The sequence below is a fragment of the Peromyscus maniculatus genome, chromosome 21 (assembly GCF_049852395.1).
Source record: "Peromyscus maniculatus bairdii isolate BWxNUB_F1_BW_parent chromosome 21, HU_Pman_BW_mat_3.1, whole genome shotgun sequence".
NCBI classification, from domain to species: Eukaryota; Metazoa; Chordata; class Mammalia; order Rodentia; family Cricetidae; genus Peromyscus; species Peromyscus maniculatus.
In genome coordinates, this window is record NC_134872.1 from 61,447,281 (window position 1) to 61,469,767 (window position 22,487).

Here is a 22,487-nt window from a genome sequence, read left to right on the forward strand (position 1 = left end):
ATTGATAAACGGGGCTTCATTAAATCAAAACACTTGTTAATCAAAAATTTTGTGTTAATCAAAAGATCAGAAGTGTGGAAAGACAAGCCAGAGAATTGGAGATGGTATTTCTAACACATGCATCTTAAAGAGAGAAGGCAATGCACACATAAGGAGAAAGTATCCAAGGACATACTGAATCCAGAACCAACCCTGAGCTCCCGCAAATGAGCAAAACACGACAAAGTTTATTTCCAATACATTCAAAAAATTTTAAGCACTTCACAAAACAGAATCTCCAAATTAACAACTCACCTATTCAAAGGTGTACCACCTCACCAGTAATCAGAGATGTAGAGGAAACTACTGAGATTCCATTAAATGACCAAAATTGAAGAACTATCACTCCAAGTGTTGATGGGGATGTGACAAACAGTTAATGTTTTCAGCTCTTCTATATTGCATGTGGTGGTAGAAAGTGGTGCTACCACTTGAGAAAACTGTTTGACAGTATTTACTGAAGCTAATGATGCATGAACTCTATGAGAAACTCAATGACCCAAGAGACATGAAAGCAAAACATGAACGTAAATGACCTTGTGAGGTAAGAATGTCTGTGCTATCATTACTCATAAAGTTACACCCTAAAAGTCCATCAACAAGAGGACATACTTACTGCACAATAAACAATGAAAAAACTAGATAACAGTAGAAATGATTTGGCTTTACCTATGGAAATGTTTGGATCTTAGAGGTAATATAAGTGGGGGGAGTATCATTTTCCCTAAATACACATTACCTATTCCATTTTTGTGATAATTATACAACTGATCTCTGTTAGAGGATTGATTACCATGGAAGGGGTACCACCTCAGAGCAAGTGTACAGGAATCTTCTGGAATTCGGGATCTATTTTATGATTTTATTTGAGTGATAACTACATGAGTGTACACATAAACATGTAAAAATTCAGTGTGTTGTGCTTTTAACATTTACTAACTTTAGACTATATAAGCAAAATCTCAATACAAGGAGAAAAACAGCAGCTCCCTTAAGAAAATATTTTAATCTAAAAACAGCTCTAAACTTTAAATAAAAAAAACCAAAATCTCAATAAAACATGTATACTGATTGTGAATGTCTATATTGGCAATAAAGTGTAAGAGGAACCTGGCATTCTTCAGAACATGGGCACATAGAGGAAAGATACAGTGCATGCCTGATTGGCAGAACAAATCTCTGGACAGCAGAAAGGCTTCCTTGCTGTGAGACTTCAGAAGAGGGCAGGAGGTATGTGGACTGTTTCCACTAGGAAACTGTAAATCTCATTTAAATTCTTCCTTGTGAATATATGTTGATGTCAACGGAATAAACACACTGCTTTGAAATAAATGGGATTCAACATTTCCAGCAATATTTATGTATTCCTCCACCGAAAGTATTTAGTTTATAAAACATTAATGCCATTTCCTACCTTTAGAACACATGTTTTGTCGTGAACAGCTGAATAAAACAAAGTGTTTTAAGATTTAAGGTACAATAAGATAAATTCGTGAAGATTTATGAATTCATTGCACAAAAATGAAGAAAGAAGCAGTGGGGATGCCTGTCATAAGCTAGATATGCTAATCAATTTAAATATTGACATAAACATTTTAATATAAAACAGCGGAAATAACTATCACAGGTTGGGCATGTTAATTTATTCAAATATAAACATATAAGCATACATGTGCATTTTAATATTAATGTACCTTTAGACTTATGCATAAGATTCGAAGATTATTGCTGGTAGACCGGAGCAAGCACAGCAACTCTGTCCCTCAGGGGCTCTCTGAAGTATTTCAGAGTTTGGAATGCCATCTTTCTAAGGAAGATGCATTGCTTGCAGAACTCAACAGTTTTTCAAAAGCAAGTAAAAGTAGCTTTAGCAAATTCACGCTTAAGTGTTAATGTTAATGACTGTCAGACTTAACTTCCTCTTTACATGCCTTGAAAGACCCGGGCAGTCTACAGGATTGGTGGGATATTGGAAGGAGCGACAGGAAACAAAGGGAAAGTCATCCATCTCGGCTTTGCGTATGTCATGACTTTATCTAAACAGTAGCTTTTGGCTCTCTGATTCCTGGTCATCTGAAAATGAGTCACCCTAGAGAAATAGGTCATGCAGCTACTCAACGGAAGGGTACGGAAAAACACATTTCTTGCAAATCAACTTTCTCTCCTGTATTGAACATCTCTCAAAAACATATTTAAAACAAAACAATAACATACCTAAGAATTCGTTAATGAAATGTATTTGTTCCCATCAGCTGTTTTAACTATGTGCTTAAAAGATGAATCCCCTTTGACATGTTGGTTCTGGTTCTGATTTTACCAGAGGCAGAGCCTACTATATCTTGGAACTAGTTCACTTATATTTTAAAAATATATGTGTGTTTTTGAGGGTTTTACCTGCATGTATGTATGTGCACCACATGACTGCAGTAATCTCAGAAGTCAGAAGAGGGCATTGGATGCTATGATACTGGAGTCACAGGTTGTTGTGAGCCTGTCGTATAGGTGCTGGGAATTGAACCCAGGACCTCTTCAAGATCAGCCAGTGCTCTCCTAACCACTGAGCCATCTCTCCAGCCCCATAAAATATGGTTTTAATGATGCACAGAAACATTAAAACATATATATTATGGCTATAGGCGAGGATTTTTAGACAAGATCCCTAAAACATATAAAATGAAAACAGAAACAGACAAACAGCATTTTTTTTGCCAAAAAAATGTTTGCACATCTTTAAATACATGCTCTTTTCTATCATCTAGAATTTTCTGTTCCAAATTATGTAAGTTTTCATTTTATTATAGCATTCACTAAAATACTTGACAGCATGTTAAAATCTCTTCTTTCGCTTTATTTTATTTCATTTTTTTTTCAGTTTCCCCTTTCTTCTTGTATCTAAGACCAGCTAAAATCTATTGTTTCAGCTTTGTCTTTTCAATTGATTTAATACCTAAGCAGTTTGTGTTTATTTACTAATGGTCATGCCAAATACGAGCTAGTAACCTTTGTGAATCTAGCTTAGGAAAAGCAGGAGGCAAATTCATTCTTGCATATACAAAGGCAAAGGGAAACACTGAGTTTTCAGAGTCTTGAAGAATGTTTTTCAAGAATGCCAGTGTGTCCTATTAGACTTTCTGTAGTTTACTGAAGGGTCTTAGCATCACTTACAGAATGACAGGAAAAGAAAATGTGCCATTTTCCTGGTAAGGATACCATTTATATCTTAACTTTGCTAAAATGTACATATCTGAGGCTGGAGAGACAGCTCATCCGTTAAGAGCACTTGTTCTCTCAAAGGACCAGGATTGGGTTCCTAGCACCCAAGTGACAGCTTACAACCATCTGAAACTCCAGTTCCAGGAGATCCAACACGGTCTTCTGAAATCTGTAGGCACCAGACAGACACTCATGTGGTGCACATGCATACATGCAGACAAGACACTAAACACATAAAATAAAAAAAATTAAAACATAGATAAAAATAAAGAGTATAACATCTCTACACATTTGCATTTTAACAGTAGTCCTGCTGGTGTGAGTTTTGCATCATGAGATCTTAGTAACTCAAGACCAACTGAAATATGCAAATATTAAATGAAAACTATTCCAGAAATTTTTTTTTTGGTTTTTCGAGCAGAAATAATTTTTTTAATTTAAATTTAATTTCAGAGTATTGAGGATTTTTTAAATTTTATTTTAGTGCCAGCTATTGCTGTCAATCTGTTACTGTGACTAATTTATAGATTGATCTTCATTATAGGTAAGTAATGGATAGGTATAGGAAAAAACATTTATGTAGGGTTTACTGCTACCCATAACTTCAGATACCCACTGGAAGCCTTGCAATATATCTGTTGTGGATAAGGAGGGATGAATCTATCATAGCTCTCAGATAATCATGATTTAAGTCTTTCTGAGACAGACTGTACACTATAAACGCAGAAGCCTGCTATTTGTATGTTATCTGTGAATAAACAAACGAAGCACATTTCCCAGGAGAACTCACAGGACAGTGTCCATTGCTCTGGTAAATGTGCCAGAGTCCATCATCTAGCTTTCGACTTTGCAGACTTAGAAATCAGATTATTTACAATCACCAAACACAGCAGCATGTGCCCTTACCCCACCCCCTATCGCCCTGCCCTTCATTCCCATGACTCTGGCATCCTGGACTTTGTACTATTTCTCCCTTATATTGAGCAGCTATCTGCCTCAGAACCATTGTGCTGGCTGCTTTCCAGGTGCCCAGGGACCTTATTCTCACAGCCTTTGTGCCTTCACTTAAATGCCCCTACATGAGCCCAGCCTTCCCTGGCCATCTGTATCTTCTTATTACATCATATAGGATTGCCCAACATACAAAATAGACAGAAGATTCATAATCAAATATCAGATACATAATGATAATATTTTAGCGTAAGTATGTCTGATACAATGTCTAGAACATCCAGGCATACTCGAAAACATCATCCCTTATTTATCTAAACTTCAAATTTAGCTTGAGATTTTATCTGGCCACTTTCCCACACTCTGTGAGCCCAGAGATGATGTTAGCCTGGACTACATAGATAACAGAGAGGATGGGAAAAGGCAAAAGGAATGAGATACAAAAATCAACAAGCCATGGTAGTTAGATGAACAGAGGGTGGAAGGAGACTTAGTTTGTGTAACTAGATAAGAGTCTGACACACTGAAGTCTTCCCATAGAAATAAGAGTTCATTAGACACCATGTGTACTAATCAATGGCAGTTAGGAGTACCCAGAAGTATTAAGATTGAGAAGCCATTAAACAACTCAAATGACTGAATAGAAGTTTATGAATTAGGGGTATGGGATTGTGTGAAACTGGGAAGCTGTGTACAACAACAGAAGCAATCAATACAGTAAGGGGACAACACACGGAGTGCAAGAACACATCAACAGACTATTCAACCGACTAGAGGTGATTGGTTAATAACCAGAACATGCCAGGAACTCTAAATTTTAGATAGTGGAAAAGACACTGAATCTGATTAAAACCATATGCAAATGGTCTGAGTTTCTCAAAAGACGACGTACAAAAGGTAAACAAATATATATATATATACAACTCAGCATCAAGGAAATGCACATTCAAACCTAGTGAGAACATCTCACTTTAATTTGAATTATCAAAAAGATAAGAAATAGACAGAGATGATGAAGAGAAAGGGGATCTCTTGCCCACTGTTGATACAAATATGTTAATACAGTTTTTGTGGGAAATAGTGTGGAACTCCTTGGAAGACATGAAATGGAACTAAATACAATCAGACTACCCCACTACACGATATTTTCAAATGTAATGAAATTCTTATACCAAAACGATGTCTATTTCTGTATCTATCACAATAGTATTCCTAACAGCCAAGCAATAGGAACAAATAAAGGTCTATTGACAAATAACTGGACAAAGAAAATGCAGCACAATCATACACAATGGATTTCTGCCATAAAGATAAATGGAGTCTTGTCATTGGTAGATACATGAGTAGAACTGGAGGGCCTTATATTAAGTGAAATAAGCCTGCCATGAAAAGAAAACACTGTGTGTTCCTGTTCAGATGCTGGCACTCAAAAAGAAAAGTCAAATTCATTGAAGTAGAAGGTAGAGTAGTAGTCACAAGAAACTAAGAAGGTGTGATGGTTAATGTCAACCTAAAAGGATCTAGGATCACTAGAAGACAAACTGCTTGGTGTATCTATCGGGGAACTTCAGGTAGGTCAATAAAGGTGAGAAGACCCAGCCTAAGTATGGGCAGCATCATTCCCTAGGCTGGGGTCCCAGAATGATCAAAAAGGAGAAAACAAGCAAAACACCTGCATTCATCTCTCTGCTTCCTGACTGAGCATTAATGTGCCAGTGGCCTCAGTCTTCTGGTATTGTGCTGGGAACCGAACCCTTAAAGTATGGGCCAAAATAAACCCTGAGCTGCTCATGTCAGGTGCTTGTCTCAAAACCCAGAAAAACAAGCAATACTGAAGGATAGAGGAATCGAAGGTGGGGGTGGATTTGTGTTCTGTCTTACAGAAGGAACAGCTACAGTTGACAATGATGTATTAGAAATTGTATAAATAATGAGAAAACAGAATTCAAGGCTTCCCAACACAAAGAAATGGTTAAGAGCATATAAAAATCCTTTGAATCACATTTGATCTTCATATATATATATATATATATATATATATATATGTATATATATATATATACACACACATATTGAATTATCACACTGCATCCCAGAAATATGTGCAAATGTTATATGCCAATTAAAATCTTTATCCATAGAGGAAGGAGTGAAGAAAAGAAGAAAGGAAGTAGGAAGGAAGGAAGGGAGGAAGGAAGGAAGGGAGGGAGGGAAGGGAAGGGAAGAAGGAAGCGGGGAGGGAGGGAGGAAGAGGAAGCTACAAAGCTGACACAGATCAAGGCTGTGAAGCACACCTGGAACTGACATAATTCACTTTTGAAGCACAGGAACAGACGATCACACAGGGAGTATGACAAGAAGAGAGGAGTCGGAGATCACCTCAGGAATTGCGCTACTTCCCTTGTCCATTTCCTGCCTTGATTTCCCTTTTTCTTCATACCACAGACACATACATATGTACATAACGAAGTTTACTTACGAAGCCATAATTGAAAATTTAGCTCACTTGATACTTCTTTCATCAATCTCAAATATTCATTAAGGAGAATTGCTTTCCTTAGGTAGGATACTACTTAGGACTTCTCCAGATCAGAGGTGGAGAAGGTAGAGGCACCAGTTGTGTGCAGATGTAGATCTACTTAGTCTGTCTTCTATAGGTGGATGGAAAAGGTCCCTTAGGTATTCTATATTTTATGTATGTGTGTGTGTGTGTGTGTGTGTGTGTGTGTGTGTGGTGTACATTTGAATGTAAATGTGCCCAGTTGCGCATGTGCATATAGGTGTGTGTACTCATGTGTGCACATGCTTATAGAAACCAGAGGACCATCCAGGAGGCATCCACCTTGTTTTTTTGAGACAGCTTCTTTCACTGCCCTGAAACTCATTATGTAGTCTAGGCTGGCTGGCCTGCAAGCCTCAGGACTCTGTCTCTGTCTCTCCAGACTGAAATTACATGGTTGTGCCACCATAGGTGGCTTAAAAAACAAAACAAAAAAAAACCCAGTGAATTCTGGGGATCAAACTCAGGTCATTTAGCTTGAAAGGCAAGCGCTTTACTGACTGAGCCATCTCTCATATCTTCTAAAGGCAAAGACAGAATTCATATTGGGTAGAGGCCATCGAGGGGCTTCTTGACTCACTGTTTCTGGCTGTGCTTCAGACCCCCTGTGCACTTATTTTATTTGTTGCCAAAGCATTTGAGAACAGAATATCCACTATTCTATGTTGAGAGTAAATCAACGGCTAACAAAACTAGACAAGGCATGCTGGACTATGATATAACAAAAATACTATGAACAAAGAAAGGCTGCCAAATGAGAAAAAAAAATGGGACACAGCTATTTTAGGAAAAGGTCACAAGAGGTCACACAAGTACCTTCACTACTTAGCTTTAATCCAAAACTCTTTCTCCAAAGAAAATACTTAGCTAGGAGGCATGGCCTCCAGTCATTGGGATGGTTTCTTGCTCTTTCCATGGTTAGGAGTGAAGTTCTACATGTGTCACTCTGAAGAGTTTGAGGTGGTACCCTACTGAGCGCTGAGAGTTATTCAAAGAAGAGAAGACAAATTTCTACACAAGGTTCATAGGAGATTTTTCTCTAAACAATTATAAGCTATATATTAAGATTAATAACTTCTCCCTTAAGTTAGTAGAGAATTGACTTAATGAGGTTTCTGTGTTTAGCTTTGGTCCTGTGAATATCCTCCATACCAGCTAGATGGTTTGTATGAAGCTTGAAACTGATTTAAAAAGTATTCTCTCCGATGGCATCCTGCCGTCTGCTTCACCTGTGCTTTTCAGTCTGGTTTTCTGTGTTTTTTGTTTGTTTGTTTGTTTGTTTGTTTGAAGGATCCCTTATAATAACTTAGAACTTACGCTTAAGGCCACATTAAGAGAAGATACTAGCCACGTGATATGCAAGTTTCTATCACAGAGGATCCAGCTTTAAGCAACCAATGAAAGCAAATTTGAGCTTTGTATATATGTTAATACGTTTCACTTCTCTACCCTGGCAGCTGAGCTGAAGCTACCATGGTCAAGTTGAAGTTTATTGTCACTGTAAAACACACAAATGTATCTTAGCCCATAATGTGAATATAATGCAAATCGATCAAAGACTTGGAAATGCCTGAATCCAAGATTTTTCAATTTGCATTATTATTGACTCTTCCAGATTATTCTTGAGTTCTGTCCCACTTGCCATGATATTCCAGGTAATCGTTAAGGCTGCCATAGAGTGAGTGGAGGACAGCCGTGAAGACACGAGGTATCCTTTATTACATTTAGTTTTAACTGTAAACTGTTGACAACCTCTCCAAGTCCAGAACTGAAACCCTAGCCTCTCCCTCAGATTTGCTCGATTTTATTTTTAGATGTAATCACTTCCCTCCGGTAAATGGTTAGTGACCACACACACAGGTCTGCACATGAGAAAACTAAAAAGGGAACCTTGCCCCATGAATCAGACACACAAGACAAGACACAAGGAGAGTAGCCTGCCAGGCCAGGTCTAGTGTGTCACATTCTCCAACTGTCCCTGTGGTGGTACTGTGCTGACATTTTCAATTAATGTAAATGATATTTGAGGTGAAGCAATTGCCATGACATGCTCCAAATACACTTCTCGCTCTACAGGCACCCTTTACCAAGTGGCATAAGAAAACACAGTGCTTTCTTTCTTTATTTCCTTTAGTGCTGCATGTTTTGTGAATCTTATTACAATTCAGGTTCTTAGAAAAATCTTTCAAGAAACTAATTCAGTAAAATATTTGGGGCTAGAATACATTTGGGTAGTTATATATACAGTATAACTTGATCAAAGAACTGTGATATTCAATGTAGAAAAGTAAAATATTTAGAGGAATTGTAAAATATGGAAGTTTGGTTATGTAAAATGACTGAGTTCTGGGGATATTCAATAGACAGTTTTGTTATGGTTAATGACTTTTTCTGTATTTGTATAGCAAAGCATATTTTTAACAAAGTAGAGACCATAAGTGGTCTTCTTACAATAAAAGCTTATTAAAGCTAGAGATTAAAATAAAATGGCAGATGATAACTGGCTAAGGAGTAGATCAGAAAGAAAATAAAATGGCATTTAATTATCCCCAAAGTGAGTATTTCCCCAAGTGCATTCCCCAGTCATCCTGCATTAGACTCAACTGGTTGACTTGTCAAAGATGTAAAGAACTGAATTTTCCATGGCTTCAACAGCAAACAGGAATCTCTGCTAGGCAGTCAGGAATCAGTACCTTCTGGGATTCTTGCTCTTGCTAAAACCAGAGTCATTTGTGCAGAGCCTTCACACTGTAGTTCTACTCAAAACCATTTCCTACATACTAGGATGGCCAAAAATACTGCACCACTCAGCTAAAGATTTAGCCTCCATTCTAGGTAAAGGAAGCCCACCCACTCATGTGAAATTGCAAAACAGAGCACCTTCTCTTGCTAAAGAAACATAAATTTACGAGAGCAGATTATCAGAATATAATATAATGATCTCCCTAAGTAACTTTTTACTTTAACATGGCTTTAGTTGTTAGCTGTCACTGTTTATTTATTTCTCACTGCAGAAAAGATGCTTTTCCCTAAGACTATGTGACTCAGGCTATCATACATATGTTAATAGAATATTTGAATTTTCATGTGGACTGTTTTAGGAAATGGGCTTCCTCTGAAATCAGTGACAAAATGGACAAAAATTGTTTATACATGACAGTTTTTATTCTGTGTGTATATAAACTCAAAAACCTGTATGAGAGGGAAGTTGTGCCTTGTCATCAAAATTATTAAGAACTATTTCAAGAGAACATACACAGAAAGAGTCAGTCTTCAGATCTCAAGATACATCACCGTTATGTGATTGTTCTCAGAATACATCCATCTGATCATTCCTTAGCAACTGATCTTACATATTCACTTCAACTTTGCAACATGAAGTACATGTAAGTTAATAATCTATACAGGCACAATTAATTTTAAAAGTCAGTTATGAAAATAAATGTTCCAAATTTCTGGAAAGACCTTTGGGAATATTTAAGAGAAAATTAATAAATGTAACAGTTGAGAATAAATATCTATTTATTGGATACTGTAAAGATGTGTTCACCCTTTGTTTCTATTATCTGAGACACCACAGTGCTGTCATATAATTAAACTCTATTTCTTTTTACATTTCAGAATCTGTTTTTCACTTTTTCTTAATTAAGGGCAGACATGTCCTTGTTAATCCTAATTAGTGGTGAATTTTAAGACATAACTTGAACAAATAATTCTTAGAGGCTAAAATGTGAGATAATATCATATATATGCACAGAGACATACATGCATATAATCAATTTACAAGTTCCAATTACAGAAAAAGTTAGATAACAAGCGTATGAAACGTTTGGAAGTTCATCCTGGGCATTGTGTGAAGGTCAGTGGTAGAAAACAATGATTTCTCTTTTCTATATCAGTACATCTAATCTGCAGCCTCTCCAACCTTAACAAGATTTGCTTTGATGGATTTTTTAAAATGGTTTAAGGACGATAGATAACACTTCTCAATCAGGTAGAGAGGTGACCCACATACCTGGCTTGTCCCTGACAGTCACACAAGTGGAAACAGGAAGCAGGACCATTGCCACCCAAGTCCACAGTTTCCAAGAGCCAGTGTGCTTCATTGTGCCTTGAAACCATGGGAATCAAGGACCACAGATCTGTAATGGCAGAAGCATTAAAGGTGAGAGTTTGTACTTTGCTCTATCACAGCCACAGAACCAGCAAAGAGAAAGCAATCAATTTCTACATACCATATGACTATGTATTAGGGTATATGATGCTCTAACACGTAACTGAGTGTTTTAACACATATTTTAAACTTTATGAGTACTCAGGAAATATTCCTAGATTCCTTCTCCGTTAATTATTCAATTAATTACTCATGATGATGGATTCTTATCACTTAAATTTTCCCACTTTTTCAATAGTTTTTAAAGCCATACCACTCAAATGATTTTTTTTAATTTTAAAAATTGTGGTAAAATAGATTGTCCTGTAAAATTCATATCTTGACCATTTCTAAGTGTGCACGTCAGTGTAATCAAGTGCATTGCCATTGATTTGCAGTCCCCTCCTTCATTCAGCTCAATAATTCTTGTCAGTTTGCAGAACTGGGTGTCTGTGACTACTAAACAAATGTTTCCATCTCATTGTCTGCAAATCCCCCATTATCATTCTACTTTCCCTGCTATAGATTTACTATCGTAGGTATCTTCATATGCAGAATCACTCCGCTTTTGTCTTCTGGTGACTTTGTTTTACTCAATGAAATGTCTTTGGCGGTGTGCGTATACCCAAAGGTACCTACAGTCGTGTGTTCATAGGTACACCTATACATGCGTATGTGTGGAAGATGGAGGTCAGACCCAGGTGTCACACTCCTTAAGAGCCACCTGCCTTGTGTTTTGAGACAAGGTCTCTCATTCACCACCTCATTTTCTCTGTTTAGAGTAGGCTGGTTGGCCAGCAAGCTCTTCCCCAGAGCTGGGTTTACACGCATACACCACCACACCCATTTTTTTTTTTTATGTGAATTCTGGGTATTGATCTCTGGTTTTCATGTTGGTCCATTTAACTGACTAAGCTTTTTCCTGGCCAGCAGTGCAAGCTCCTAAAAGTTCATTTGTGTTGAGACGTGTGTCAGAATTTTCTCTTGTTTGGGGGCTAGATGATACTTCACTGTTTGTGAACGCCCATTTTGTTCATCATCCATCCATGGACATTCGTTTGTTCCCATCTTGTGGCTGTTGTGAACACTTGCTATGAGCACAGATGTACAGCCATCAATCCGTGTCACTACTTACAATTCTCTTGGGTATATGCTCAAAGAAGAAAATGTGTGAATCATATGGTTCTCCTATTTTTAATTTCCCGAGGACCCACCATGCTGTTTTTCCATAACACCCATACCACTCACACTTCTGCTAGTAAGGTGTACTGATTTCTCCACATCCTGTGTTACATTTGTTATTTTCTTTCTTTTTGGTCAATACCATACTAATGAGTATTAGAGGGTGGATCATTGTGAGTTTGATCTGTATTTTCCTGAGGATTAGTGATATTAAACATGTTTTAGGTACCTTATGGTCATTTGTATGTCTTCTGTGGAGAAATGGCACTCAGACACTTTCTCTGTTTTTTTTTTAATAGTTAGCTCTTGTTATCTTTTCATATATTCTAAATTTTGACCCTTTATCAGTTTATAATTAACAAATGCTCTCTCTTATTTCATGGGGTTCCATTTCAGTCTACTGACTGTATCCTTTCATACACAGACTTTTAAACATAGTTTATTATGTTTTTTCATTTCTTGCTATCTATTTGGTATAAAATACCATGATTCAGAATTCTTAAAGACAATTTTATCATTCATGATTCTGTTTGAGAATATTATATTTATATATATGGCTTAATTGACATCATCATATTTTACATAATCTATTTTGTTACTGGACTGAGTTCTACTCCTATAACTACAACTACACATATACAACCTTCATTCTCTTTAAAAGGAAACTGATACATGCACTGCCTATTATAAATTTTATAATATTCTGTTAACATCATCAGTGCCTTTAAGAATTTATATTCCTCCTCTGCAGGTACTACAATGAATGATTCAGCAGGTAAAATCTGTAGAGGGCTACCAGGCGATCTGATGCCCTATTCTTGCCTCCATGGGCATCAGGCACATGTGTGCTGCATAGACATAAATGCAGGCAAAATATCCATACACATACAAAATAACATAAAATACAACAAAATGTTCTAGATCCTATAACAGAAAATTTAACATTGTTTAAATTAATTTACTGTAGTGAATTAGCTAAAATGGAAATAATTTGAAAGAAAAAACGTACTGGAGCCCTCAATTTTATTTGACAATTACTCTTTTATTAGAAATAGCTATTCAAGAGTCACAAATCACTTATTTGCCATTACCTACCATTTAATAAAGAGCCAATCCTGAAAGAATTCATCACACGAATGTCTAACTTCTGCCAATAGACTCTCTTTAGAGAACAATAAGTCCACCATCTTTGATAATCTATGTACACATGCCAAATACTCAGTTCAGCATTTTAAAATTAATTCAAGATTTTAGATATTTCTGGATGAATAGCTAGATGCAGCAATTGCAATGTCAAAATTGTATGTGTAGTTCTAAATATCGAACATCTGGTCTTATGTCTTATTTATTTTGAATTCTAGATACTGACTTAGTCCTGATCCTCACATGACCTTGCAAATGGATCACAGTTATTATTTCATGTCTGTTAGTAACTGTTAAATAAATGAATTCTAGTTCAAATAAATTCTATATCAAATATTGATCCATTGTCAGGGAGATCTGTGATTGTTTTTTTAACTGAGGTAATTTCTCTCAGTTGATCAATTAGCACTGAAACATAATAGTTAAAACCTTGGCTTCCTATGTGAGTTCTGCTACTTGTATGTAAGTTCTGGAACATTTTAAAGTCTTGTTTCATTCACCTGCAAGCTAGGAGCACTGACATTGAACTATGTACTCTAAAGATGTCTGCTATTATAGCTGCTAAAGAATAGTTAGTCTAATTTGCAGCTACACTTATCTCTTCCGCTCAGGTTGATTTGCTATCTGAAAAGTAGAAGTGCTAAATGGTTTTAGAAATTCATTTTCATCAAGACTTTGGTTTACAGCAACAAAAAAACGGGGAGCTATAAAGTCACAAGCTTGATATGAATTCGGTCTTGACATTCCCCCAACAATTTCCTTGAGACACTCAGAACACGACAGAACTTAGCATTAACCTTATTTATTCACAGTGTCTGAAGTAGAAGATTGTATGATTAGTTGATCAAATGTTTGGGTACTTGAACCTCCTCCACTATTTCTAAGTGAGATCGGCAGAAACTTGTACAAGAATCCATTCCCTCGCCATCCTAACTCAATACCTTCTGAATTTCCAACAGCCAACCCTTCATCCTTCTGTAAACACTCATTGGGTTCCTCAACTTCACATTACCTTAGAATCCCTTCTAATCTCCCTACAGACCCATTGCTTCCTATTTTACTTTTTTATCTATCTGTTGGTCTGCCTGCCTGCCTACCTATCGTCTATCTGTCTTTCATTTGTCTATCTATCTATCTATCTATCTATCTATCTATCTATCTATCTATCTACCTATCTACCTACCTATCTGTCATCTATCTATCTATCTATCTATCTATCTATCTATCTATCTATCTACCTATATATACATACATCTACCTATCTCTCTTCTGTCCAGTTGGATACCTCATTTCCTTATTTCACTAGCATGTATTTGCTAGATTTTTTTTTAAAGTTATGTTGGAGGTATTTGCTGGGTTGACCCCAATAAAACTGCCATGGAAAAACGTCACCATATCTTTCTGAATCTGTCCTTTCCTTCTTCCCTATCACTGTCCCCAGACATAGACTGAGCTCAGGCTTCTGGTTGCTGCCCTGAGTTTACTGCGGTTTCCCTCCTTGGATTTCTTCATCTGTGGCTTTAACCAACCCCACTATTGGAATACGGCAGTTTTCTATCTGTCCCCTTAGGTCTCATAAGATGATTATCAAGACAGTTTGATAAATTAATTTGAGCCAATGTTATCACTGCTTAGTGCTTTGCTCTTCACAGTTGAAGTTAAGCTTTAAGACAGACGCCCAATGCCTCCCTAGTTCAGTGATTAACATAGAGCCACAGGACAATGTATGCAGAGGTTGAAGTTTCTCAACACCCTGGAATTGCTTTCTGGAGAACCTGTCCAAAGCTAGTGTCTACAGTACATTTTTAATAGAAGTATAGAAAACATTGGTTCTATGTGGTCTCATTTTCTAAAATAGGACATAGTTTGTGTGTAGTATTTATTTTAATATTCATAGCTCAGAAATAAACAATGCCTGCTTCTAATATTTACAAGGTACATAGTAAGAAGGCTATGTAACATATACCTAAATATTTGAAAAAAATTCAGAGACTGGGAATATCGATTTTAAAAACACACACATTTTTCTCCTTTTATCCAAGTAAATATCTTGGGCTGGCAAGATGGTTCAGTCAAGAAGGCATTGGCTGTCAAGCCTCAGGAACTGAGTTTTCTTCCAGAACCCACATGGTTGAAGGAAGAAGATTAGACCCTCTTGCCTAGGTCCTAAGTCTTGTAATGAAGGTAGATATCAGGTCCCCATTCCACAGACATGAATGCTCATAGAATGATCTATCCAGAAGCCTTGGGTTCAAATCCAGGTTTGCTTGATCAAAAAGCTTTTGTTATTACAATGTGTCATTTACTAGCAGGGTACAGGGCATGACTTTCAGATCCTTATATCTTAAATCACTTCCTCATAAATATTCATTCATCCCCTATCAAGAGCCCAGTCAGAACCTTTATAGTTCTATCCAGTACCACAATGTGAAGTCATACTTGTGTGTGTGTGCTCAGCACTGACAGGCCTACACAGACACCAGCAGACCTTCTAAAACAAACCCTCTGAAATCCTTCAGATAGGCCTGCCTGAAACCTTTTTCTCAATGCTATGACAGCAACAATGTAGTGGATGTCTGAATGCCTGGTCCTGACCACTACTTGAGACCCACTATTCTCCTCAGCTTTTGCAGACCAGATTAGTTTTGGATAGTATCTCTTAAAATGTTCTTAGTCCACTTCTCAAAAACTTTAAAGCTATTATAAAATCTAATGGATTTCTAAGGAAGACAGATTTTGGAGAATCCCTTGCTATGTTTTATAACATAAAGTCTATAGTTGTACATAGAAAACATAAACAGCAAAGGAAGGATCAATTGAAAACTTTACTCCTTCGTTTCACTGATAGGATGAGAGCCCTATTATATATCATTAATTGGGGGGGGGAATTAATGGTGGGGATATAGCAGTGAGTCAAATAAAATTTCCTGGTGTTGGGGCTAAGAGATGACTAGGTAGTTAAGAGCACTTGCTGCTCTTGGAGAGGCCCCAGGTTTGGTCCCCAGCACCGACATCAGGCAGATCACTGCTGGCTGTAAATCCAGGTCCAGGGAATCTGATACCATCTGGTCTCTATGGGCACCTGCTTGCATGTTATATAGGTAAACTTATGTAATGTGTATATACCTAATAACAATAAATAAGTAAATAAGTGCCTGATGTCACTGTGGTCCAGGAGAACAAAATAAGCACACACTTAGTTTTTTAAGAAAAAACAAAAGGACAGGAAATCTGAAAAGACAGAACAATGGACCTGTGGATGGAATGATGGATAAGTGGACAAACCAGTGGATGGAATGATGGTGGTTTTACTATATGAAATTGTACAGAAGCCTGTCACCAAAAGGCAGAGTCAATCAGAATAAATATGAATGTTTTTACTGTTATGCCATTTTACATTTTATGTGATCATGGTACATCTTTGAAGTTATGTATTACATGAGGGGTGGGTCAACAGAGCTGTCACCAAAATAAAAACAAAGCAAAACAAATAAACAAACAAACAAAAATTATGAAAAGAACACACATTAAAAGAAAAAGGAGATAATGGGAAAGAATGCTGATTCAATTTTTGGAGGTTATCACATTAAAAGTAACACATCTCAACTTTCAAACAAGTAAGTTGGAAAGATGAGGAAATGAATTAGACAAAGTTTCAAATCCCAGAAGTCCTTAAAATGTGTGTATCTAATTTGTTCTTTTAAAAAAATCATTCTTGTTAGAGATTTCATTTGTTCCAATATAGGATTTGTTGTTGGAAAAAGAAAGAATATGTTTGACCCGTCATATGTCTGCAAGAAGCCACATTTCCAGAGCATTCTTTACAGAGGGAATGCTAAATGATAGGGTAGATGATTGATTTTTAAATCAAACTTTCTTGACTATTCTCCAGTATGTCCATACATAACTCTAGCAGGAAAACCTCGTTATGCTGTTATGAAGTGAGGCATTGTGTAAATAAGCAAAACAGCAGGTGCCACACATCTGTTCTTTTGTCAGTTTTGAGAATCTAACTTTCATGGAGAGAAAAAAAAAAGCCAACAGAAAAGACATAATACAGAGCTAAACCCCTAAGCTAATAATCAGATACAATTTTTTTGGTATAGATGTGTAGTTATTTTATAATTTCATCGTTTATTTTACTCATGAAATTGAAATAAGTGCACAGAAATCTCCCACAACTTGAGCAAGGTTTCTATCCTCCTAAAAACCGCACAGAAATCTCTTCACCTTTATGTTTTAGTTACAAATACCGCCAGAGTAGGAACGCATTAAGTTCCAAAACCATCTTCAATGTCTTCTTCACACCCTAGGCACTTCAGACCTGGAGAGAAGCCTGTCAAATCCTTGCAAAGCGTGTCTTTTGAAACCATGCACACTCTCTCCACAAAAACTGTTCATTCACTTTGGTGTCATTTCTAGTCCTGAAAGTTACAACAGATCCAACTAAAACTCTTTTCTAGTTCTTGCAACAGCTACGGCTAGACCCTTTTCCTCCGCTCTTGTTTCCCTAGTTTCTATTTCCCAACTGCTTAAAATTAATCCCTTCTCCCTCTCTCTCCTGACAAGGCTTTGCTAGGTATTCCGGGACAGCTTCAAACTAGTGACCATCCACACCAGTGGAGTACCAGATTACAGCAAAGTGTGGGAAGTCCTGGCTAAGAATTCTATTTCTGAAACCGGCCCGATCATGTTAGGGCTCTCCTTTCCATCTCCAGCGGCATTTCATTGTGTACTACGAAGCAAGGGACTTAAGACTCTGGAACAATGGAGGAGTCTCATCTCCCCTACTCTACTGCTTTCCAAACTGTTCCATCAAACTATAAGCAATACCCCAAATACACGCTTTTGCCCATGTTTTGGGGTGTGTGCTGGGGATCTAAATAAGGGCTTTGTACGTAGTAAGTATACTACCTCTGAACTGTAACTGCAGGCCTTGATGGTGCTTTTAATAAACATACATTATTTATGTATTTACTTATTTGCTTATTCTTTTTTCAGAAGTATCTTTCCATTCCAGTCCTCTCACCATCTGGGTACTCTCATTCCACCTTTCATTTGCAGTTTGAAAGCCATCTTCTGTGTGTAGTCTGTGAGCCCCATCCTAGGCAAGGTTCTCCATGCCCTCCTTTTGAGCTCACTGAGCTCTCCTCCTCTCCATCCACAGTCTGGACTACGCAGTAATGACTCACTCTACGTATCCTCTTAAAGAAAAATAAATGGCTGCATTTTATTCATTCATCTCCTGTAAACCTAGCATCAGTAGGTAGCTATGCAACCAGCTTGAAAAGGGAACACAGTCTACGGCAAATTTTTCAATGAAAGCAAAACAGATATTGAGAACTATAAGCTAATATAGTTTATACATGGGACTACTTAATATTTGTAGGATACATGGGAAATAAGGAATTGTAGGGAAGTACGGAAAAATTACTAAAAGAAGTCTTGGTGAATGTAATTTAGTGAGATTCAAAAATAATAACAAATTTGGAGTTGGTCTGTGGTGCCCACAAAAAGCACATTCCTTGACTGCTAACATTTGTACCACTGACCAATTTCGTTTAAATGCTTCAAAGTTCCATAGGATCTCTCCTTTCGTTTCAAAAACAATGTCCACTTCCCTGAAGATATCCACCCTCAGATTCTACTTGAACATACCGAAGTGGCTTTCTCCCTTCCCGACAGTGAGTTTGCCTCATTGACATGCCTCTCTCAATGACAGCTGTCTGCAATAACTCTGCAGATACCCTCCATCTCAACAACTGCGGCTGACCCACACTGTTTTCTGATTACAAGCTCTGGTTCTGTTTTCTGTAGACACATCCCTGCCTCTGACAGAATGTCATATTGATAGATTTGTATACTATCTCAACTCCTCCACCTTTTCTGGGTTCTCTTTCGTCTGAATGTCTCTGTTGGCTTGCTGATATGAAACTCTTAACATTGCATGGTTGCCTTTGATTTCTTACACATGGGAGGGGCATTTCCAATTCACAGTCTACATACAAATAAGATAGGCCTGCTGGTCTACAATCTCCATCTTCCTGTTAACTTCACGATGCAACTTCCTCACCTGCTTGTCTTGCTATTGGTCTACACAACAGCAGCATCCAGTGCCCCCAGCTTCTCAGCCTCCCCTCTCCAGTCTTCTTGGCAGGTGTGATCAGCTCTCCTCATCCCAGACTTCAGCTCACCTTGTGCTCAGCCCTTGACACCTGAAGCCTTCCTATAGGCCGTTCCCTCTGTCTTCCCTGCTTGCTCTCCTCTGCTAAGCCTGTCTAAGCAGAGGCCTCTTTGAGACACAAGTTCTCAGCAAAGCCTGCCTGGAGTAATTGAACTCAGCCCATTCATTCCATTTCCCACCCGGAAGTATCCCTTCAAGGCTATGTGTTAGTGTATCTATTACCCCCTTCTTTTCACCCCTGCTTGCTTTTCATTCTTCATTTGGATCTCCACATACGACGCTATGAGTCGCATTCCTATAGTTCCTGTCCATGTCTTCTATCTCTAGAATCACATGCTTAGAACCTACGGCCCATTTCTGCTGCCTCAGGAAAAAAAAAAAAAAAAAAAAAAAAAAAAGAACTGAGATTTCAGCAAAAGAGACCAAACTGCAGGACCAGAAAAATAGATGGAAAGTTTCCATTTTTTAAGAATACCGTGGACTCCCATCTGCCGGGGAAGGATTTGGGGATAACAATGATTCAGATACAAACATAATTGCACGCGGCTTTCTTCCCTTCCGTTTGGCACTTCTCTTACCTGTCCATATGGAGCCGTTCTCCCTGCTCTATTATCACGAATTTCTTTTTTCAGGACACGGGCAGAAATCATTCTGGTCAAAACCACATGAAAGCACCTGGCAGTCACTTCCAACATTTTCTCCTGGAGGGAGAATGAGTTTTCTAACCCCGGTGGCTACCTCCTCTTTTGTGCCCTGAACAATTATCCCTCTCGGCGAATCCTGTCCGTTTGTCTCAGGACTGGGAAATTACAGTTTGCGCCATGAAAACACGTAGACGTCCCAGCTGCTCCTTTGCAGGCGCCTGGTGAAGAGCTCTCTACTTAGAAAGGGCCCTGAAGCTTTGCTGGCCTTCTCGGGAGAACCTGAAGGCCACCCTTATCCAGCCAGCCTTCTTTCCTTTCTCTCAGAGAACAAACCCTAGGCCTTGGTTTGTGCGGGAGTGTTGCTTTCACTAGCTCGCTTTCTTGGGGGTGAGGAGCAGGCAGATGTAAATTTCTCCAAAGCGCCTCTACCACCCTCACATCTTTTTACTCCTCAGCCCTCATCTCCAAGGAGAGGTTGGAAGTTAAGTAGTCTCTGAATTGGTGATGGGGTGGGAGGAGGCAGCACAATTTATTTCTGTTACCCTTCCATTTCCCAGCCTCGAGCTAGGTCTCACATCACCCACTGTCGCAGTCCTGGATGGTTCTATTAAAAGTACACATTTTCAGCAGCTGGGTCCGATCCTTTCTACTGCCGAGTCCACTGTCCCCCGAGACCCACTACCATGCGTTCACCACCCCCCCCCCCCGCCTCCCAGGGAGTCCCTGTGGGTAACCTGCGCACCCACTCCACCGGCTCCAGAGCCCTCCAAGACCTCGCTGGGGTAAGGTTAAGCTTCATCGCCCGCCTGCTTCAAAGGAGCTGGCTTGCGCGGTGGCGCGCTTGGTTCCGGGCCAACAAACTTCTCCCCGGCCGGTGCGCGCCGCCTCCCTCCTCCCGGCCGGCCGCGGTGGCTGCGGCGCCGGCCGGATTCCCGCAGAGCTGAGGGCCGCCGCGGGCAGAGGCGGGCCGGCGTCCCCTTGCGCCGGGACCCTGACGTCCCCGCGGCGGCCGTGGCAGCGAGGACGGCGGGGACGGCGGCTGCGCTCCGGCCGGACGCGCTGCGCACTCTGCGGGCTGGAGGAGGCACAGGGCCCGCCACTTGGGAACCAGTCCCAGATCCGCGCGCCCCGGCCAGCCCAAGCCGGGCTCTCGGGGACCCCCGCGGGGGTCGAAGTGGGTAACTCCGTGGGGGGGACTCGGGCGTCTGAGCTTGCGCATCCTGGCTTTCGCCTCTCCCCAGCACAGCATCCCAGCCCACAGCCCCGCAGAATTCGTAGCTTGCTCCGTGCGTTTACCCCTGTGGAACCTTCTTCGGGGTCCGTCCCACCCGCGTCAGCATCGCTCACACTTCTGCTTCCCAAACCCACCCCGAAAACCCACCGAGAACCTAAGTGGAACGCGCGAGCCCGCGTGACCTGGACGCGCAAACACGAGCCACATTATAGGTAGCGTATCAAAGTGGCCTGGTCTGGCCAAAATGCACTCGGTCCCCCTCGGCTCTGCGTGGGAATGCGCAACCGCAGGTGGGCAGATGTACCCCCGAAATACACATGCACACGTGCAGGACCGTTTTTGACATTTTCTTAAAAAGCAGAGGCAGGCAAATGACCAGAAACACAGCAGATGACAGAGACCGGGCTTGTGTGGGCGACATCAAGCAAAACGGCCGGTGGTAGAGCCGCACAGCTTACCTTGGGTTGCTGTCGGAGCCCCTGGGAGGCGCGGTGGAGTCCGGACAGGGCTGCCGCACCACCGCGGAGTGGCCCGCGCCAGCTCCCAGCGAGTGGAAGCGGGACGCATCTCTGCCCTTATTCGTCCCTCCAGTGTGACCCTCCCACTCGGTGAGCACGGAGGACTCCGCAAGACAGTCCTCAGCCAACTCGTGCCCAGATTTTCCTTGATCACACAGAACCGGGGATTCTGTCGTTCAGGTTTCTGTTTTAATAGCAATCTCCCAGAGGCAGTGGCAGTTGGAGGCAGACCCTTTCTCACCTCTGACTATGAAGAAGTGTCCTCAAAGTACAATGTGTGGCACACATTCACAGGTAGATAATTGGCTTTTTAACAGTTGAGCTAAAAATAAAAAAAAAGGGTATCATGTATATTTTACTTTTCATTTCCATGTCTGGAGTTTATTTAAAGTTAATCGAGTCAGCTTGAGTTCTGATCATCATCCTGCATGCAGGTTTGTGTCTGCATAAAGGTGTGTTGTGACTGTTAAATATATTGTCCTTCAATGGAGTGATGTTGCAAACACTAGTCTTTTAATTCTTTGAGATCTCTTTCAGCATGTGGAGGAAGTACGTATAGCAGCAAATAGACAGTATATGTGTATTTTCAGATCTGTATCCATTCATAGTAGATACATACAAATATTTATATACATAAAGTGTGTGTGACTTTTTAAAGTCTAGAAT

The 22,487-nt window shown here is 39.5% G+C and overlaps 1 protein-coding gene across 1 annotated transcript in view; it reads right to left on the reverse strand.

Annotated features, from left to right (window-relative positions):
- The window catches only part of Col19a1 (collagen type XIX alpha 1 chain), a 335,394-nt gene extending 313,551 nt beyond the window's left edge, over positions 1–21,843 (reverse strand). Inside the window, exons 1-2 of the mRNA XM_076557961.1 lie at positions 21,762–21,843; positions 10,779–10,905 (exon numbers count right to left, since the gene is read on the reverse strand). Coding sequence (XP_076414076.1) covers positions 10,779–10,869 — 91 coding nt within the window. The 5' untranslated portion in view covers positions 10,870–10,905; positions 21,762–21,843. The remainder of the gene's footprint in view (positions 1–10,778; positions 10,906–21,761) is intronic.
- Between the last annotated feature and the right edge of the window lie 644 nt (positions 21,844–22,487).